The 18,061-nt window shown below is 40.8% G+C and overlaps 1 protein-coding gene across 7 annotated transcripts in view; it reads left to right on the plus strand.

Moving 5' to 3' along the window:
* PHTF2 (putative homeodomain transcription factor 2) overlaps positions 1 to 18,061 on the plus strand; it is a 67,428-nt gene that overhangs the window by 6,141 nt on the left and 43,226 nt on the right. For 2 of the 7 annotated variants that reach the window (XM_079993642.1, XM_079993648.1), the window contains exons 1-2: positions 5,600 to 6,010; positions 8,099 to 8,177. In XM_079993642.1, coding sequence (XP_079849768.1) covers positions 8,133 to 8,177 — 45 coding nt within the window. In that variant the 5' untranslated portion in view covers positions 5,600 to 6,010; positions 8,099 to 8,132. Of the gene's footprint in view, positions 1 to 2,353; positions 2,377 to 5,599; positions 6,011 to 7,291; positions 7,321 to 8,098; positions 8,178 to 18,061 lie in introns of those variants that run through there. The other 5 variants (XM_079993645.1, XM_079993644.1, XM_079993646.1 and 2 more) reach the window with 4 other exon arrangements.

The raw sequence follows: 18,061 nt of genomic DNA on the forward strand, positions 1-18,061 counted from the left end.
ACGTCCTATACCCGCAGGTTTCAGGACGGCTCACAGGATAAAATCATGATATAAAAACCACAAAATACATAATCAAAATAAAAGCAAGAACAACCCAATAACCCCTCCCCCCCCAAACACATTTTATAAGGGTATATTTGGATCATGTGGCCATGATTGAGTAGCACAAAGGATTATAAATACAAGTGAATATAAGATCTAATGGTATAGCTGAGTGTGAAAACTAGTTAAGTATTTTGAGGAACTGAATGTTTGAGATGTACTGAGTATTGTGACAATCCTGGAATTTTTCTGAAGGCTGTATGTTTTTATAACCTGTAAAAAACCACAGAGTTGAGTTCCATTACATATTTCGCACACATATACACACAGAACTCATTGATATTCCTGAGAGATTAACAAAATAGGAAGAATTATATGACTCAGTTTTGTTGTTCCAAAAATGTTTTTGTAAAGGCTGTTATTATCCAATAACTTACTTCTCTGAAATCCTTTGTCAAATCTAGTAGAAAAGGTCCAGACCGGCAGAGGGGACATGAAAGAGATTTAAGAGCCTCGGATTTAAGATCTCCGGGTTGATGGCTTTACGAGATTGATGGACTTTTGCTGGGGACCGAAACTGGGGAGGGGATCTGGTGGAAGGAAATTGGGAATTTAAAGTGTATATAATATAATTTGTTTTTTGTTTTCTTAATGAGAGATGGGAAATTCGTGGAATGGAATCTCTTTTGACCTTAGGGAAACGTCTTAAGAATAAGTATAGATATATAGGTTTGGATGAGAGTTAAGATTGGATAAAGTTGGAAAAAATTTAAAGCTTATCTTCAAAAATACTTTAAAATTAAGGATTGTTAGAAAGATGTTGGAAAAAGAAAATTATGTGGTTTTGGCAGAAATGACATAAAGGATTAAGTAAAAATGAATTGATGAAAGAGAGAATGTAAAATTATAGTATATTAAGACAAATTATTAAGATAAAAACAAGGTTGGAAGGATTTGCTGAAATAACAATTTGAATTAGAATACAAAAATGGGAGGTGTGAGGAGGTCAAGGAAATAAGTAAAGGAAAGAAAGCTATGTAAAGGTTCAATTTGTTCTTTTTTTTTCTTTTTAATTGATTGTATTTTTTCTGTCTTTTTTATTTTTCTTTTTTCTCTTTTTTCTTTTTGTAACCTTTAAAATTTGAATAAACATTATATATATATAAAAAGAAAAGGTCCAAATCATATTTTCACCTTCCTAAATTAAGAGACATTCAGCAGCATTTTATATGCAGGCATCTCATAGCATGTGTGGTGTTCCAGAATGAAATGAATATTAGCTTAAAAACAACATCTGGGGCTGTCTGTTTAGTCAGCAAGGCGGCTGCTGAGTGGAGCCAAAGAATTTGAAGGGGAAAATACTCTTACAAATATAGCAAGTGGTATAAAGCTTTTTGAATGATGATTTAATATACTTGGCTCCTTGTTGTAAAACTTTTGGATCACTTATGGGTTTAAATATAAAAATGTCCTGCCACTAAATTGTCCAGCACAAAACAAGTTTTGCTGCTGCTAGAGGAGAAATGGGAATGTCCCTCTAAATGTGCTGAGATTCATTTAGTTCAATGTCCATATAAGATGATATACCCTACACTTCTGCGTGCAAAGTTTACCTAGTACCTGACATAACTAAAACTCAAGTTGTAAAAACTCTGGATTATGAACTTCCTTACAAACCGAAAGTTGTGATTCTTCAAAGAAGCTGTTATAAAAGTGCTGCCAGATGATATTTTAAACACAGCACCTTAACTTTACAGTAGCAAACATAGTTTCATGGGTTTAGATTTCAAGCCTTCATCAATATAATAAAATAGAGATTATTGTTTTATCAAATTACTGTATTGCTTTAGAGTGTTAGCTGTGTAGCTCTTACCCACACTTCAGAGTACTTTTTGGACTAACATAAACATGACATTGTAGAATGAGGAAAGGCATAAAATAGGAGCATATGATCATTTAGCTGGGCTGAGTTAATTATCGCAGTCAGATACATAATTTTGTTTCCTGAAGACAGACTTTGGGGCTCCTTGGTCCCAGTACCAACATAATATAGTACATGATCCAAACTTTAAATGTCTTTAACCCAGTGCTTTAGAGAATGGATCATGTTGTTGAGAGTAATGTATTTAGTGGTAAGGGTTACTTCAACAAATTTGTCTAACCTCTTACGCATTTTATTTTAAACTAGTCTCCTTTCTCAGTCACTGCTTTTATGCTTTTTTGATCCAAAGTCATGTGAACAAAGGTCTGCTCTCACATGGGGCTTCCCCGCCTCTCCTTCCTACCCCCCTCCTCCCAGCCATCCTGAAGAGTCAAGGGATCTGCTGGAATGGGGTAGGTAAAGGCTATGGGGGAAGAGGAATGGGCATGAAAGCCCCATTGTGTGTGAGCAGCCTTCTCATGCAACTCTGGATCCAGCTGCCCTGCCTTTAAGCCACTTCCAGCTTTGTAGGCAACCTGTTTCCCTTTAAAAGTACACAATAAAAAAACCAAAATATTTCCCTTGAACCTACAACTGTAAAGTGGATGGAAAAAACCTGCTAGTTTGTTGATAGTAGTGGTGGACAAACATAAGGTTTGTGAAGAAGAGACTTGTATTTTGACAACTAACTTAATCAGATATTTATATTTTGCCAGCATTAAAAAAGCACTTTGAAAGCTAGTAGTGTTAAAATGTAAGGTTTATTTGTTGTCCCTGCAATTTATTTAATGGGTATATTCTAGTACTTCCAGTGGAGCAGTTAGAGAGCAGTTTACCTGAAATAAGTTGCATGTATGTTCCTTAGATTTCACAGTAGATCATTATGTCTTAAAATAAATGAACAGGAAGAGGAAACACAACTTTAAACTTTTTTTGTGCACTGGAACAGAACCTGGTAATTCTGCGAAAATGCAATCTAGAGGACACAAGTGTTTATTGTTGTTGTTATTATACAAATACTATTGTGCATAATTGTATTTGGTTTTCTATGAATAGGTCTACACTGGTTTCTTTCACATCTGTCTAAATATATCTAAAGGTTATGCATGCCTTATCCATTGTACCCAGGCTTATGCTAAAGCCATCCACTTGGATTCTTTGTGAAAACCCATTAACTTTAAAGATTGCAGCCCACTCCTAAACATGTTTGCTTCATGCAGGTCTCACTTAACACATACTTGATGGTCATAACTTCAGATGTCCTTAGTCTGTAAAATGTGGCTTCACAAAATGGCATCTTCTATTATGTGTATTTTATGTAGAGTTTATACATATACTGCAAATAGAAAAACTGGTCCCAAGAAAGTTACTTGCGTCTCTTACAGAAAGAAATGAAGTGTAAAAGACATAGGATAAAATGAACATGAATATAGACAGTTCACATGCAGAAACAGGAAACCACAGAGCTACAGAAGTTACTTTAAGTTAAGCACCAACTGTAGAGTTTCTAATCCTGTGAAGATTTACTGGGTTGTTTTGCTCATACTGACAAATTCTCTTGGTGGTAATTTTTAAGAACTATTGTTATCAGGCAAATAAAGTGACTTTTTTGGTAGTTTGAGTAGGAGGGTTTTAGCAAATGTGGCATTTTACAAATATCTAACAACAATTTAAATAGTTTGGGAAAAGAATGGGAGGTGGAATAAAAATAATGTCTCTACTGACTAAATTAAGACTCATTTGGGACAGCCTTGCTTGGGCTGTCTTAGCACCTTTTAGATAACCAATTCTTTGATCTCCTTGCCTTGAATAATGTACAAGGGGGAGAAATTCACTTCTAGCCAGTGGAAGAAGTCTGCCAACAGAACTAGATAAAAATATTTAAGGCCTATGTTAGGGGGCTCACTTTTGAGGTTAGCCAATGTCACTGCTGGTTGTTTTCCTGCAATTAAAGTCATGGTATCTGTGTTCATGTTAAAGGTAAAGGGACCCCTGACCGTTAAGACCAATCGCAGATGACTCTGGGGTTGCGGCGCTCATCTCGCTTTACTGGACGAGGGAGCCGGCGTACAGCTTCTGGGTCATGTGGCCAGCGTGACTAAGCCGCTTCTGGCAGACCAGAGCAGCGAACGGAAACACCTACTTATCTACTTGCACTTTGATGTGCTTTCAAACTGCTAGGTTGGCAGGAGCAGGGACCGAGCAACGGGAGCTCACCCCGTCCCTGGGATTCGAACTGCTGACCCTCTGATCGATAAGCCCTAGGCTCTGTGGATTAGACCACAGCACCACCCCCATCCTGTGTGTTCATGTTAGGTAGGTAACATTTAATGGAGTCAAAAGGATAAGAGCCAAGGGGGTGGGGATGAGAATCTGATATTAACTAGATTCTGGTGCCATGTGCCATCCTCACAGTCGTCCCCCCCGCCTAACAACTTGGTGAAACACGATGGCTGTCACATATTTACTGGCACTAACTTGCGCTGGACCCTTGAGTGTTCTTCCATTACACAGAGCTGGCTCAACAGGACTCGCACTGCTAGGACAGCAGCAATCCAGAATATCAGATTCACCACAGTGGGATGAACCATGTTTAATAGGATTCCTGTGTCACTGTTGCTCCAGCTGAATACAGGGTCCCACCAACCGTGCTGCTTTATAGTTTTAATCTTAGTTGTGAGGTTTATAATGCCTTGGCAATTGTCAGGGACTGGCTGGATACAGAGGAGTGGTGGAAGACACCAGCTGGGAAACCCCGAAGGGACACACACACACACACACACACACACACACACACACACACACCCTGAGTCAGGAAATTGGTGGTGGGACAACAATGAGTGATCAGAGGCAGAAGAGGGAGCAGACTGGGAGTAGGAGCCTGGAGAGGAGGGCAGCGAAGAGGCAGAGATCAGGCAGGCTACTGAAGAAGCCAGGGAGTCTCCCCCTCCTGCTGCGACCCGTTTCCCTCTCCACTGGTCTCCTAGAACCCAAAGAGGTTCAAAGCAAAGACATCTCAGATTGCTTGGGAAGTAGCCGGGGGAGAAGGAATCTTAGAGAGTGGTGGGAAGGCAGGGACCTTCAGTCCTTGCAACTGCCTCATTGGGGCAAGATCTCCTGGGAAGAGTTGCTGTGCTTACAAGACCTGAGCTCTTTTTGTTTCTTTGAATAAAGAGTTAACTTCACTGACATCTTGTGAGTTATTGCTGACCTGCCCCTGACTCCCGCCCTGGCAGCAATCATGTTTTACCTGTAATGTAGTTATTACTTAACCATTTCATCTGAGGTCCTGCTCACACTTACTCAGTCGTGGTGCTGATACTGTGGAATGTCACCCCCTGCCTATCCCTGACACGATATACGTCACTGAGCACTGTGGAAACCTAGCTTATATGGAAGGTTTTTGGTAGTTGCTGAGGTTGTCTCTAGGAGCTGAGTTTGGTTACAGGTTGTTAATTTGCTTGTTTTTGTTACTTTATTATTTTGAGATTCTACAATTATGCTGCTGTGGGTTTTTTTCTTTTTTAGATTTGGTTCAATAGCGAGTTTGTTTTATAGAGAAGGGTGGGAAGTACCTTTAAAAAAAATAAGTACCAGGATTATCGGTAACCAGTATTTTCCTCAGCCCTTTATTCAGCCTTCACTTCCAGTCTAGGAACATATGAAGTGAACATATAATTAAGACCAGTTTGCACTTGGACTCTGTGAGTAAGTTGTGCATGATATTTCTGGCCCATATACTGCTTCTCTGTATATAATCCATATTCTGATATTGGGTTGTACATTGACTGAATACTGATGACACAGTTAAGAAATGGATCTGGGTGCAAGCTACATAATAGGTGTGACTGTAATTTCTGTGCTTTGTCTGTAGCATGGGAGCAGGATCACGCTGTGCACTGGGCTCTTGTTTTCAGGTGCTCAAAATATGGGCTACTTCCTGACCTAAACAAGAGCAGCAATTATGAGTGGCACCTTGGTAGCCCTTCAAGAATTAACCTATTTGGGAATTAGCTTTTCCACTGTGTAACACATTAGCTGTCCTTGGTAAGTGTTGCCTTGATAAAAATGGATTCATTAATCACTGTAAAGACAATGTGATAGGAGCGTAGATGAAATCTCAAATTTTCTATTGCTGATGGCCAGATGTGTCTAATGAATACTGGTTCAGGTCCTTGTTTGTGCGTCTGATAGATGTTCTCCAGATCACAACTTTGCACTCTGTTAAAAAGAATCATTAGTGTCTGGATTTTACGGGGTTGAGCTTAAGATGCATACTTTCATCTTGTCTCTTAAGAAGTGAGAGCTGCTTCAGAGGGAATTTCAAATTAATCTTTAGCTATGCATACAGTTCCTTATCTGTGCAAAACTTAAATCTGGGGGTCCACCTCAACTATGATAAGTCATAAACTCTGTGACATCCATTCAGAATTATTTATTCATTATTGCACTACAGGATTGCAATATAGAATTAAGACTGAAATTGCCTAATTACCTCTGTCAAGGCAAACATTCACTGTAAGAAGTCATGTTACTTCTGAGATACATACAGTGCAACATTCCACTCTCTCACTGCTTCTCTCAGTTTTCTCTCTCTCCTGGTGGAGAGTATCAGCAAGCAACATGTGCACATCCACTTATTTATTAATTTTACTAAAATAATGTAGATACCACCCTTCATTTTAAAAAGAAATTCCAAGGTGAATAACAAACAAAAAAGAACAAAATATAATAAAACCAGCTCACTAAAAGGAAGAAGTTAAAATCTCAGTCTTAGTAACAAGGACACAAAGTCATCACTTGACTAGCACTTTGGAAATATAGCACAATGCAAATAGTATTTGCTTTTCCCAGAAGATATGGAGGGAGCCATAAGACCTACTGTCTCAGTAGTATACAATGGAATCCCAAATGAGCCATGAATGGCAAACAACAAGTGATAAATCAGGTTAAAAACACATTTAGAACAAGTCTACAATTGATGCAGACTGGGGAAAGACTTCAACTTAAAAGACTTCTTCAAAGTCTTCAGGTGCCAAAAAGGTAATTGCGATGTCACCAATCTAATATTAAAAGGGAGGGAATTCCAAAGGGTAGGTGCCACCCTTAGGGAAGTTTTTAATGTCTGGTGTTTTCTTGCTTTATTATTATTATTAATAATAATAATATTCTGTTGGGAGCCACCCAGGGTGGCTGGGGAGGCCCAGCCAGATGAGTAGGGTATAAATAATAAATTATTATTATTATTACTACTACTACTAGTACTAAAGGCCGATTCCAACATTGTGCAGGGCAGACCTCCTGATAAGATGGTATCTGCTGGAGTCCCTAAATTGCAGAGCGCAGTGATCAATTAGGTGTTTAAGGGGTGAGATGATCTTTCAGGTAGCCTGGTCCCAATCTGTATAGGGCTTTATACTTCAAAACCAGCGCCTTGAAATTAGCCCCAGTACCATTTCCCTTGCACGCACAGTTCTGATCTTGCTGATTGCTCCCTGCAAAAGGTACCAGCCACCTCCATAATTAGCTTATTAACAGGCAGAATGGTTGGAGAAGTTTGGTGTTTGCATTTCTAGTATGAAGCCTCCAGAAACCCAAGCACAGCTCCCAATGCTGTCCTATAAAATTCTGACCATCTTGGCAACCCAAGTAGACTTGACTTAGTTTATGCATTTACTTTATTCTTCCTCCTGGATCCTGTGTTTCCTGTTCAGAGATGTCAGCAATTAAGCAAACAGTAAGTAGGAGTTAAGCCACACGAACTAATTTGGAAGGAAGATGGCATTAACCCTTCAGAAAGAGTTGAATGAAAACTAATGCCTGCTTCTAAACTAGGAGTACATATGTGTGTGATACAGAGAGACCGTCCCTGTCTCCTGCAGCGCTGGGAGCAAAACACCTGTACTCCTGTTCCTATTAGCCCTCTGCCGTTTGCACAAGGACAATCTCTGTTTCATTGAATATTTGCAATAATTGAACTGGGTTGAATAAGAAGTGGTTAGTTAGCGGTATTTGATTGGTCACTTGATTAGCCACCCAACTTGAAATTAGAATAGTATGCATGTTTTTTAATATTTTTTTTTTAAAAGTTCCATTAGAATATGAATGTAAAATTATGCCTCTTTCTCTTTACAGCTAAAATGACTACTGTATAAATGTCATAGAATAAATGGCGTCCAAAGTAACAGATGCTATAGTCTGGTACCAGAAAAAGGTAAGCGATGATTTATCTAAAAAAAGAGAGCTTCACTTTGGTTTGGTATTTAGCTAGTATTGCTTGTAATTGTTAAGAGTGCTTCCTTGCCTCCTTCTATATCTGCTTGTGCTCTGCCATGTGTCCTCCCCCAGAGTCTTTTTGCTCCTACATCGCCCACTGTCTCCTCATCTACCGTATTTTTCGCCCTATAGGACGCACCGGCCCATAGGACGCACCTAGATTTTTTGGGGGGGGGCAGGGGAAATAAAGGAATTTTTTTTTTATTTTCCCCCTCCCCCAGAACGGGACCCAGAGCCATGCAGAAGCTGCATGCAGCTTTGGCATCGCTCTGGGAGCTTGCGGGGCTGGGGGAGGGGGAAGCCCTCCGCCAGCCTCCAAACCAGGTCGGGAGACAGCGGGATGGCGTGCTGCGCCTCCCTGCTGTCCCCAGAGTTTGCGGGGCTGGTGACGGGGAGGAGCAGGCTTCTCCCCCCCGCCAGCCTTCTAACAAAGTCGGGGGACAGCAGGGAGGCGGAACGCGTTCCGCCTCCCCACTGTCTCCCGAGCTTGTGGGGCTGGCGGTGGGGCTCTCCTGAAGCCTGCATTCACCCCATAGGACGCACACACATTTCCCCTTCATTTTTGGAGGGGAAAAAGTGCGTCCTATAGGGCGAAAAATACGGTATATTTTCTCCTCAGAGGCTGGGAACTCTGAGAAGGCAAGAGGAGAAGGAGCTTGCTTTGCATTTTAGCCTTGCTCAAGAGTAAGGGTGTATTTTCAGGCTCAGGGAAGATGCAAAGGAATAGGGGGAAGGCATCCTTGAAAATTAGGGACGCAGGTGGCGCTGTGGGTTAAAGCCTCAGCGCCTAGGACTTGCCGATCGAAAGGTCGGCGGTTCGAATCCCTGCGGCGGGGTGCGCTCCCGCTGCTCGGTCCCAGCGCCTGCCAACCTAGCAGTTCGAAAGCACCTCCGGGTGCAAGTAGATAAATAGGGACCGCTTACCAGCGGGAAGGTAAACGGCGTTTCCGTGTGCGGCTCTGGCTCGCCAGAGCAGCGATGTCACGCTGGCCACGTGACCCGGAAGTGTCTCCGGACAGCGCTGGCCCCTGGCCTCTTAAGTGAGATGGGCGCACAACCCCAGAGTCTGTCAAGACTGGCCCGTACGGGCAGGGGTACCTTTACCTTTACCTTTATCCTTGAAAAGTTGCTGTGGTTTCAGTACTTAAAGAGAGCTGCTCTATTGAAGCTCTGTGCTGTGCTCTCTGTTTTATAACATTAGAATAAGTGTGTCCTTAAGTTTAGAAAGAAGTGAGAGAGCTACCTGTTCAGTTCTTATAGACCTTGCAAGAGACAGACAAGAATGGACAATTAAGAGAGCATTTTCTCTTATCTTCCCCGCCCCATTGTTTCTGACAAAATGGCTGCCGTGAACCAGCAAAATGCAAAAAGGAAGGCTTTTTTAAGGCTGCTTATTTGTTTACAGTACTACACGCAGATCTGGAGATCTGAATCTGCAGTGTGTATAGTTTGGGTACTAATTCCTCATGTTTGAATAAGTGAATTTTTGTATAATGGACATTTAGATAGGAGGACCTGCCCTTTCAAGCACAGTTTTGCAGCAGTAGCTGCCTATTCTCTCCCTATACTATTTCCCCTGGTTGTTGCCACTTCTCACCCCCCCAAGTTAGTCAACATTATGTGGCCCTTTGACCATGCTTAGTCCTCATTGAACTGTCTTCAGTTTCCCCATTTAGGTATTTTCCCTAAATAGTTTTTGTACTTCTGGAAACAATGGGGTTGCTCTGAACCTGATAGCACTTCCCTCTTGTGTATAAATGGTGCTCTTTTGGTTACATCAGAATCTACACTTGAAGGAGGAGTATACTCTTAGTATATATGATACCAACCATACCTTTTGTTTTGATCCATACTCAGTAATTGGACAACATAATGTATATCCATGCAGTTACAGGTTTCAAAGATATATTGTTATTGTCACTTGTAATGTTACTGAATTTCAGTTTAATATAATGAGAAATATAATGATATATTGCTATTGTCACTTGTAATGTTACTGAATTTTAGTTTAAAATAATGATAAAGCGGAAAGACCAATCTTGGTTATAAAAAGAGCTGAACTGTTTAATCTTTATTGCAGTTTGGTTATATAAAAATATTTTGTGTATGTCTTTGTCTTACATTAAGATTTCATGAGTGGCAGCTACTTTATTTAATTAGAAACTGGTTCTCTACACAGTTGGTCTTGGAGGGGGCCAAAATATATAAGCTTAAATGTGGACACTTTTGTACGGTATGTGGGGAAACGCAACAAAAAAATCAGTGATAAATAAGCTAAGATTTTATCCTCTCTTTTTGTAACTGAAATAACTTTTCATGAGTATGAAGCAAGATTATTCTAAGGTGATAATGCATCTGTTACATCTGTGAGCAAATAACTCATATAGGTAGCACATCTCTAGTGTTGTCTATACTAAAGGCAGTGAGTTCTCACTGAAGCTGTGATCATCACATCAGATGCTTCTCAGAAGCCCAGCAGCAGAACATAAGCAGTGGTCTTCTCCCAGCAACTAGCAGTCAGGGGTATGATACCTCTGATCCTGGAGAGTTAATATATAGTTATAGCTAGCAGCGACAAAGGTCCGTATAGTAAAAGCTATGGTTTTCCCAGTAGTGATGTATGGAAGCGAGAGCTGGACGATAAAGAAGGCAGATCGCCGAAGAATTGATTCCTTTGAATTATGGTGCTGGAAGAGACTCTTGAGAGTCCCATGGACTGCAGGAAGAACAAACCAATCCATTCTTAAGGAAATCAGCCCTGAGTGCTCACTGGAAGGACAGATCGTGAAGCTGAGGCTCCAATACTTTGGCCACCTCATGAGAAGAGAAGACTCCCTGGAAAAGACCCTGATGTTGGGAAAGATGGAGGGCACAAGGAGAAGGGGACGACAGAGGACGAGATGGTTGGATAGTGTCTTCGAAGCTACAAACATGAGTCTGACCAAACTGCGGGAGGCAGTGGAAGACAGGAGGGCCTGGCGTGCTCTGGTCCATGGGGTCACGAAGAGTCGGACACGACTAAACGACTAAACAACAACAGCAGCGATTTACAGCTTTCTCAGGGGAAATGTGCTACAAGGAAGGGAGGTGATGGGAACAGATGTGCATATTTAGTTTATCGCATTGTCTTCATGAACGTTGTAGCCCGAGGGTAGACTAGCAGGTCTAATCAATAAATGTGATTGATGACAACCATTGCTGTAGAACATGGCACAATTAGGAGTGTCCTGGAGCTTTAAAATGCAGCATACCAAACATTTTGATGTTTCCTGCTGATAAATCTTTGTGAGTTCTCAAACCTCAACAACCAACTGTTTAAGCCTCCTCAAGGGTGAGGATTATCTGAGAACACATGTTTTCCCCTTGAGTCATGAGAGGGGCAGATCAAAACAAAAGAACAGTGCCACCGCATTTTCTTTTTTTAGGTTGGAATGGATCACAGAGAATCAGGAAGTTAGCAAAAGGTAGATGGTTGCCCCATTGAACTCCAACAATGATACTAAGCATTGCATTGCATTTTGCATGGAAGGAAACAGAGATTTTTAAAATATGTGTTCTCATTTTTTATTTTTATGTTGTGAACGTCCCTGTGATCTTCAGATGAAGGACAGCACACAAATTTAATGCATAATAATAATAAATGTATGGGTTGTTGTTGTCGTCGTCGTTTACACCACTCTTCTGCTTGGTGTAATTAAGGTAAACACAGAAGGGGAGGGAAAGTCATAAAAATTTACACAATTTCTGCTTTTGAGTTTTTAGAAAGGCAGTACATAGACAAGTTTTTTAAAAACATGTTAAGGAGCTGAGCCGCCTCTTAGTCATTACCAAGTATTCCATAATGTTGACTCATGTTTAGGTCATTGAGCATTACTTAAGGTGAGTGGATGTTAAGTAAGGACTTGCGTGCTTGCATTTGTGGATACACCCCAATGAACATTAGACTTCCTTAGGAATTCAATTTATTGTGACTTGGATCTAAAAGTATCTTGTGTGAGTTGAAAGGCATTTGTGCAAAGGAAGTCTACCAAATTCTCCCAACTTCCCTGTCCTGTCAATTTCATTGTTCTGCATGGGACAATGACAATAAAGATATCGTATCGTCCTGCTTCTGCAACACAGTATCATTTTAGTAGATCCCTTGACCCTCAAGAATGGTTTTTTGGGGAGCAGGAGACTGTGGTGATGAGGAGCCAGGAAAAAGTCCCATTGCATGAGCAGAGTTCCATTCACTTCTCTGATTAGGCCTATGATGTGAAAGGAGCAGTCTTAACAAGAGTTTAACCTATTTCTTCATCTATATGCCCAATTGCATCGAATGCTCCTATGTACACACAGGTCCCCCTGTTGGAACACTTGTTACCTGAATCTGTTATCTGAACACAAGGAATTATACCCTAACCTCTCTACATGAACAGCTGATTCAGATATTTGAACAGTTTTCACTACCTTAGTTGTTTTTGTTTTGCTGGTCAGTACCAGCCATTTCAGGCAAAAACCATGGAGGGAGGGAAAGATAACAGACAAATCGGGGAGCAGGAGAGAATTGGCAAATCAGTATTTCCTTTGTTTTGCTGTTGCTGATTGGCTGCCGAGAGAATGGGCAAATCATGGATTGGAAATGTTCACATAGAAAACAATGGAAATCATCAACTCACTATGCAAATACTTGCCTAATGAACGATTTGCTAGGAATGCATTGTATTTGGAAAGTGGGACTTGCACATATAACAACAACAACAATAACAATAACGATAATTTTATTATTTATGCCCCACCTATCTGACTGAGTTTCCACAGCCACTCTGAGCAGTTTACAGAATATATAAAACACAAGAAAGCACCAAACATTAAAAACTCCCAATACAGGGCTGCCTTCAGATGTCTTCTAAAAGTTGTATAGTTCTTTATCTCCTTGACATCTGAAGGGAGGGTGCCACTACCAAGAAGGCCCTCTGCCTGGTTCCCTGTAACTTCATTTCTCGCAGTGAGAGAACCAGCAGAAGACACTTGGAGGAGGACCTCAGTGTCCGGGCTAAGCAAAGGTGGTGGAGACGCTTCTTCAGGTATACTGGGCCAAGGCCGTTTAGGACCTTAAAGGTCAGCACCAACACTTTGAATTGTGCTCAGAAATGCACTGTATAAAACATTCTTGTGTTGGAATGAGCAACAATTTACTGAAAACAATTGCAACAGATATTTGCTGATGCTGGTACTACTTTTTAGTGCATGATGGTGATGATGATAATTTAATATTTGTACCCCCACCCGTCTAACTGGGTTGCCCCAGCCATTCTGGGTGGCTTCCAACATATATAAAAGCATAATAAAAGCATCATAAAACATTTAAAAGCTTCCCTTTATGCAGGGCTGCCTTCAGATGTCATACCTTTTGATGGTTCAACTACAACTGTAGTGTAATCACTTTGTGATTTAAAAAACATGGAATTTATAAAAACAGAAATGGTTTTAAAGGATGTAATACAGCTGAAAATAGATTTCTGCATACAAGTGACTTGACCTTTACTTTTAGACCAGCCATGTGAACATTCCAAATTTAACTTTTATATACAATAGTTGTTAATGTTTTTAATACAGTGATATTAATTCCTTAAACTGTAGTTTTATTTGGAAGCTCATCCAGAAGTACATCTACTGTCACTTCACCTGGGCTTTCCTTCCCAACTAAGAGGCTAAATATGCATTGCAGAATTAATACTGCTTAAATCTTGCTTACATTTTTCTATTGCTTAAAATATTTTAAGAAAGGCCATTATAATATTGCCAGGTTGATTAAAACAATATTTATACTGGGGCTATCATCTTGGAGGATGGTCGTCCTCTTGGACATGAATTATAAATGTCTTCTGAAATATTTATTGTTTCTATTAGAAACACTGGGCTTCGTGAGTATTGGACTACAAGTTGATACTATCACAGCCTATGCTTAAAGTGAATATCGGTGTCTGTCACAAAGCTCAAGTTTAGCCTTGGAAAGAATACACATTTTTCTTTCCACAGGACAGTCATGGGGAAGAATGAATCAGTAGATATAATTTTTAAAGCAGTGATCCTTGCACTGTGCCATACTTAATTTGTCTGCATTGGGTTAATTTGAGAGACATTTTGTGATGTTGTAAGAAAGATCACAGCAAAATGACCATTCTAAATGAGTCCCTCCAGATTTTATGTGAAACCTGAAGAATTAGGGAATCAGTTATGATACTAGCAGGTCGTTGGCTTTCTTCAGCAAATCCAGAATTCTGTGACTATGATCCCCATGTTTCACAGTTGGGTATTTTATGCTAATTAAAGTAATTTGCACAACTATTTGTAATATTTGAAGTTTCACGTTTGTTTGTTTGTTTGTTTGTTTGCTTGCTTGCTTTCAGAATTTGTTGAGAGTCAGAGCATTCAAATACAGGAAGATAATAATGTAGAGAAAGGTGTGTGCATACTAATAGTTCTTATCACCATGTCCCAGTTAATTTATATATAGTAATATTTTCAGCATGGGACGCAGGTGGCGCTGTGGGTTAAAGCCTCAGCGCCTAGGGCTTGCCGATCGAAAGGTCGGCGGTTCGAATCCCTGCGGCGGGGTGCGCTCCCGCTGCTCGGTCCCAGCGCCTGCCAACCTAGCAGTTCGAAAGCACCTCCGGGTGCAAGTAGATAAATAGGGACCGCTTACCAGCGGGAAGGTAAACGGCGTTTCCGTGTGCGGCTCTGGCTCTGGCTCTGGCCAGAGCAGCGATGTCACGCTGGCCACGTGACCCGGAAGTGTCTCCGGACAGCGCTGGCCCCTGGCCTCTTAAGTGAGATGGGCGCACAACCCCAGAGTCTGTCAAGACTGGCCCGCACGGGCAGGGGTACCTTTACCTTTACCTTTAATATTTTCAGCAGGGGGCAGGAGTTGACACGATTTATAAGCAGATCCATTTATAAGAGGATCCATCATATTGTACCCATCGTGTGTGTGCAAAGGAAAAAACGAAGTACATCCTGCAAGCTGGAAGGCTTGCCCTCCCCTTTCCCTCCTGCCCTCCCTCCTTTTCCATGTTTCCTTTCAGTCATCCTCCTTTCTGTTCAGCTGCTCAGCTCCCCATCTGACCCTTGAAAAGCACATAGAGTCAAAAGAGGAAGTGAGAGTCATTCTTCCAATGCCTTCCTTCAGTGCTATATACTTTTCAAAGGAGAAAATAAGCAACCACCCTCATCACATCACAAAGAAGATGGCAGTGTGTGTGTGGGGGCACTAGGTTGCTTTGCAGCAACAGGATAAACTCAGCAGAACCATTGTGCCCATGAGCACTCTGTTGGCACCCCAGAACTAGACTATAGTTCTTAGCTTTATGCTCCAAAACGGCCATTGTCAGGCTTTTTCTTTGAGAAGACAGAAACGTGCCATGGTCACTTGTTTAATGGAAGTTTTGTGTCACAGGTTTTTGCTCAAGTTGTTGGACTAAAGATCAAATTTACAGTTTTTCTATATTGTGCTACAGTGCTGTTCTGCCTTTGTTTGTAATATATAGCCTTTTTCTCATTCTTTTCAAAGCTTTCAAACCTCCAAGATGCAACATTCTCTTCAAAGGAAGTTTTGTTAATCAAGGCGGCCTGAAAGTGGGCGTGATCAGAATTCAGCTGTTTGTTTTCCTCAGTTACCAGCAGCTAGTTTGCTATTCTAGAAACAAATCCTTTTAGTCTGGTTCATTGGAGTTTTGCCTGTTAGGCACAAATGGATGATCAGTGGGATTGTTTAGGCATGAATCATGAATTAGGAAATAAACAGATTTACAGAGCATGGCTTTCTCACTTAGCAGTAGTCATCTTAACATCTTAATAATATGTCACCTTTGTAATTGTCATATGTAAAACCTTTTTGGTTTAAATTTAGCCCCACGGGTGGGGTGCAAGTTAAACCATGGTTTGGCGTTGGCTTGTGTCAAATAAACCAGAGTTAACGTTTTGGATCGTGTAAATGAACAAATTCAGAAGCAAAGGCTTCAGAACTCTTTATAGCCGTGCCTCATGCAGGAGAAGGGAATATAGATATGCAAGCCCAATATTTGCTGCCGCTTGTGTGGTCACATTAAACTATGATTTAGCAGCAGAACTTTGACATCCAATAGTGTCCTGTATGTTTATATCCTTTTTCAGAATTATGTTGCATCAAATAATTTCTCCTTCAAATGAGGAAGCCAAGCCATTTAATTTTCTTGTTTTGATTTCATTATAGTTTCAGTTGCTAATTGCAGCTCTGATTCAGGCTAGTACTGGTTTAGTAACAGTTTCAGGAGCAGTTCGGAATCAGTCCAGTTTAGGTTAATGTGGGGAAATTGGAATGTTAACAAAATGGTAATTGCATATGTGCTAAGGTGACTGATATTGTGATGTTAGTACAGTAAAAGGTAGCCATCATGTAGATGATTTTTGAGAATCTGAACAATCTGAATGAATGACGAAGTGTGTATTACACACGAAAGCTCATACCTTGAAAGCTTATATTTAGTTGATCTTAAAGGTGCCACTGGAATTATTAAAAAATATTTTTTCATCTTGTTATTCATTATAATCTGAAGTTACTGCATTCTACTTTGCCAGGGTTCCTGCGGGCCTGATCATAACAGATATAGACTGCAGTGGAACTACTTCTTAATAAACAACTGAATATATGCTGTCTTTTAGGTCAAAAATTTATAAGTAATTCAGTATTGATCACTTAAAGTACATTTCAGTAATCTAATCTTTATGTGGGGCTTCTCTTGTGCTTGGTTTGGAAACTGCAGAATCTTGCAGCATGGTTGCTGATGGGGATGAGACCCTCTAAGTATGGGGATGAGACTGCTGGGGGAGGCCTGGGAGTCGTGGGTCGGCGATGTGCCATTGTCCCACACCCCTGATTGCCCTCCTGGCAGCTGTTTCAGCAGCGATATCATAAGGTCACGAATATAAGCCACACTTTAACTTTTCTGGATCGGAATTTGGGGGGGGGGGGAAGTGTGGCTTATATTTGGGGCAATACGGTACATGGCAGTTCATGTGGCCACCAATAGGTTGAGGGAGTCTTCCTGGAACAGTTAAAAGAGCTGTTAGTAAACTGCTTCTTGAAAAAAAACATCTTTGGACCCAACCATTATTGCCAATTATCTTCCAGTCTCAAGTATTCCATTCAGCCTTGTCTGGAGGATATGCACCATTTGGACCTTTTCCAATCAGGTTTCAGGCTCCATAAGATTTAAACTGCCCGGGTTGTACTGGTCAATGATCTCCTGCAGGCTAGGGATAGAGATGAAAGCTATTTTCTGGTTCTGCTGGAACTCTCACTGGCTTTTGATACTATCAACCATGGTATCCTTCTGGACCGTCAGCATGCAAATTAAAGCAAGTCAGAAATATACTTGAAAAAACAGTGTATAAGCTCTGAAGCTATTGGATTGAATAAGCCTATTCCTGTTCATCCACAACTATACATTGTACCTGACAAGCATGTGTTGAACATGCGAGCATTCCTTTTGACAGAGCAGCAATACATAATAGATTTGTAGTTTATCATACTTAGTTTCCTGTTGTGGTAAAGGGCTGGTGTGATGACTAAATCGTTGTAATAAATTTTACTCATTCAGTTTGGCAATTATCACATATGTACTGGAACGTGAGCATTCTCTCAGTGACATAATGGCAGTGGCAACTGTTAAATTTTCAGTGAACCATGGTAAGAGGTTAGGAGGCTTCCTGGCGGTTCATAATAAAGTCCTCCCTGTACCTTTAGTGCTAGCAAGCTCCCTCACTTCCTTTTCCTTACCTTGTCCCCCCCCCCCCCAAAAA

This window comes from Podarcis cretensis (genome assembly GCF_951804945.1).
Source record: "Podarcis cretensis genome assembly, chromosome: 10".
Lineage (NCBI taxonomy): Eukaryota > Metazoa > Chordata > Lepidosauria > Squamata > Lacertidae > Podarcis > Podarcis cretensis.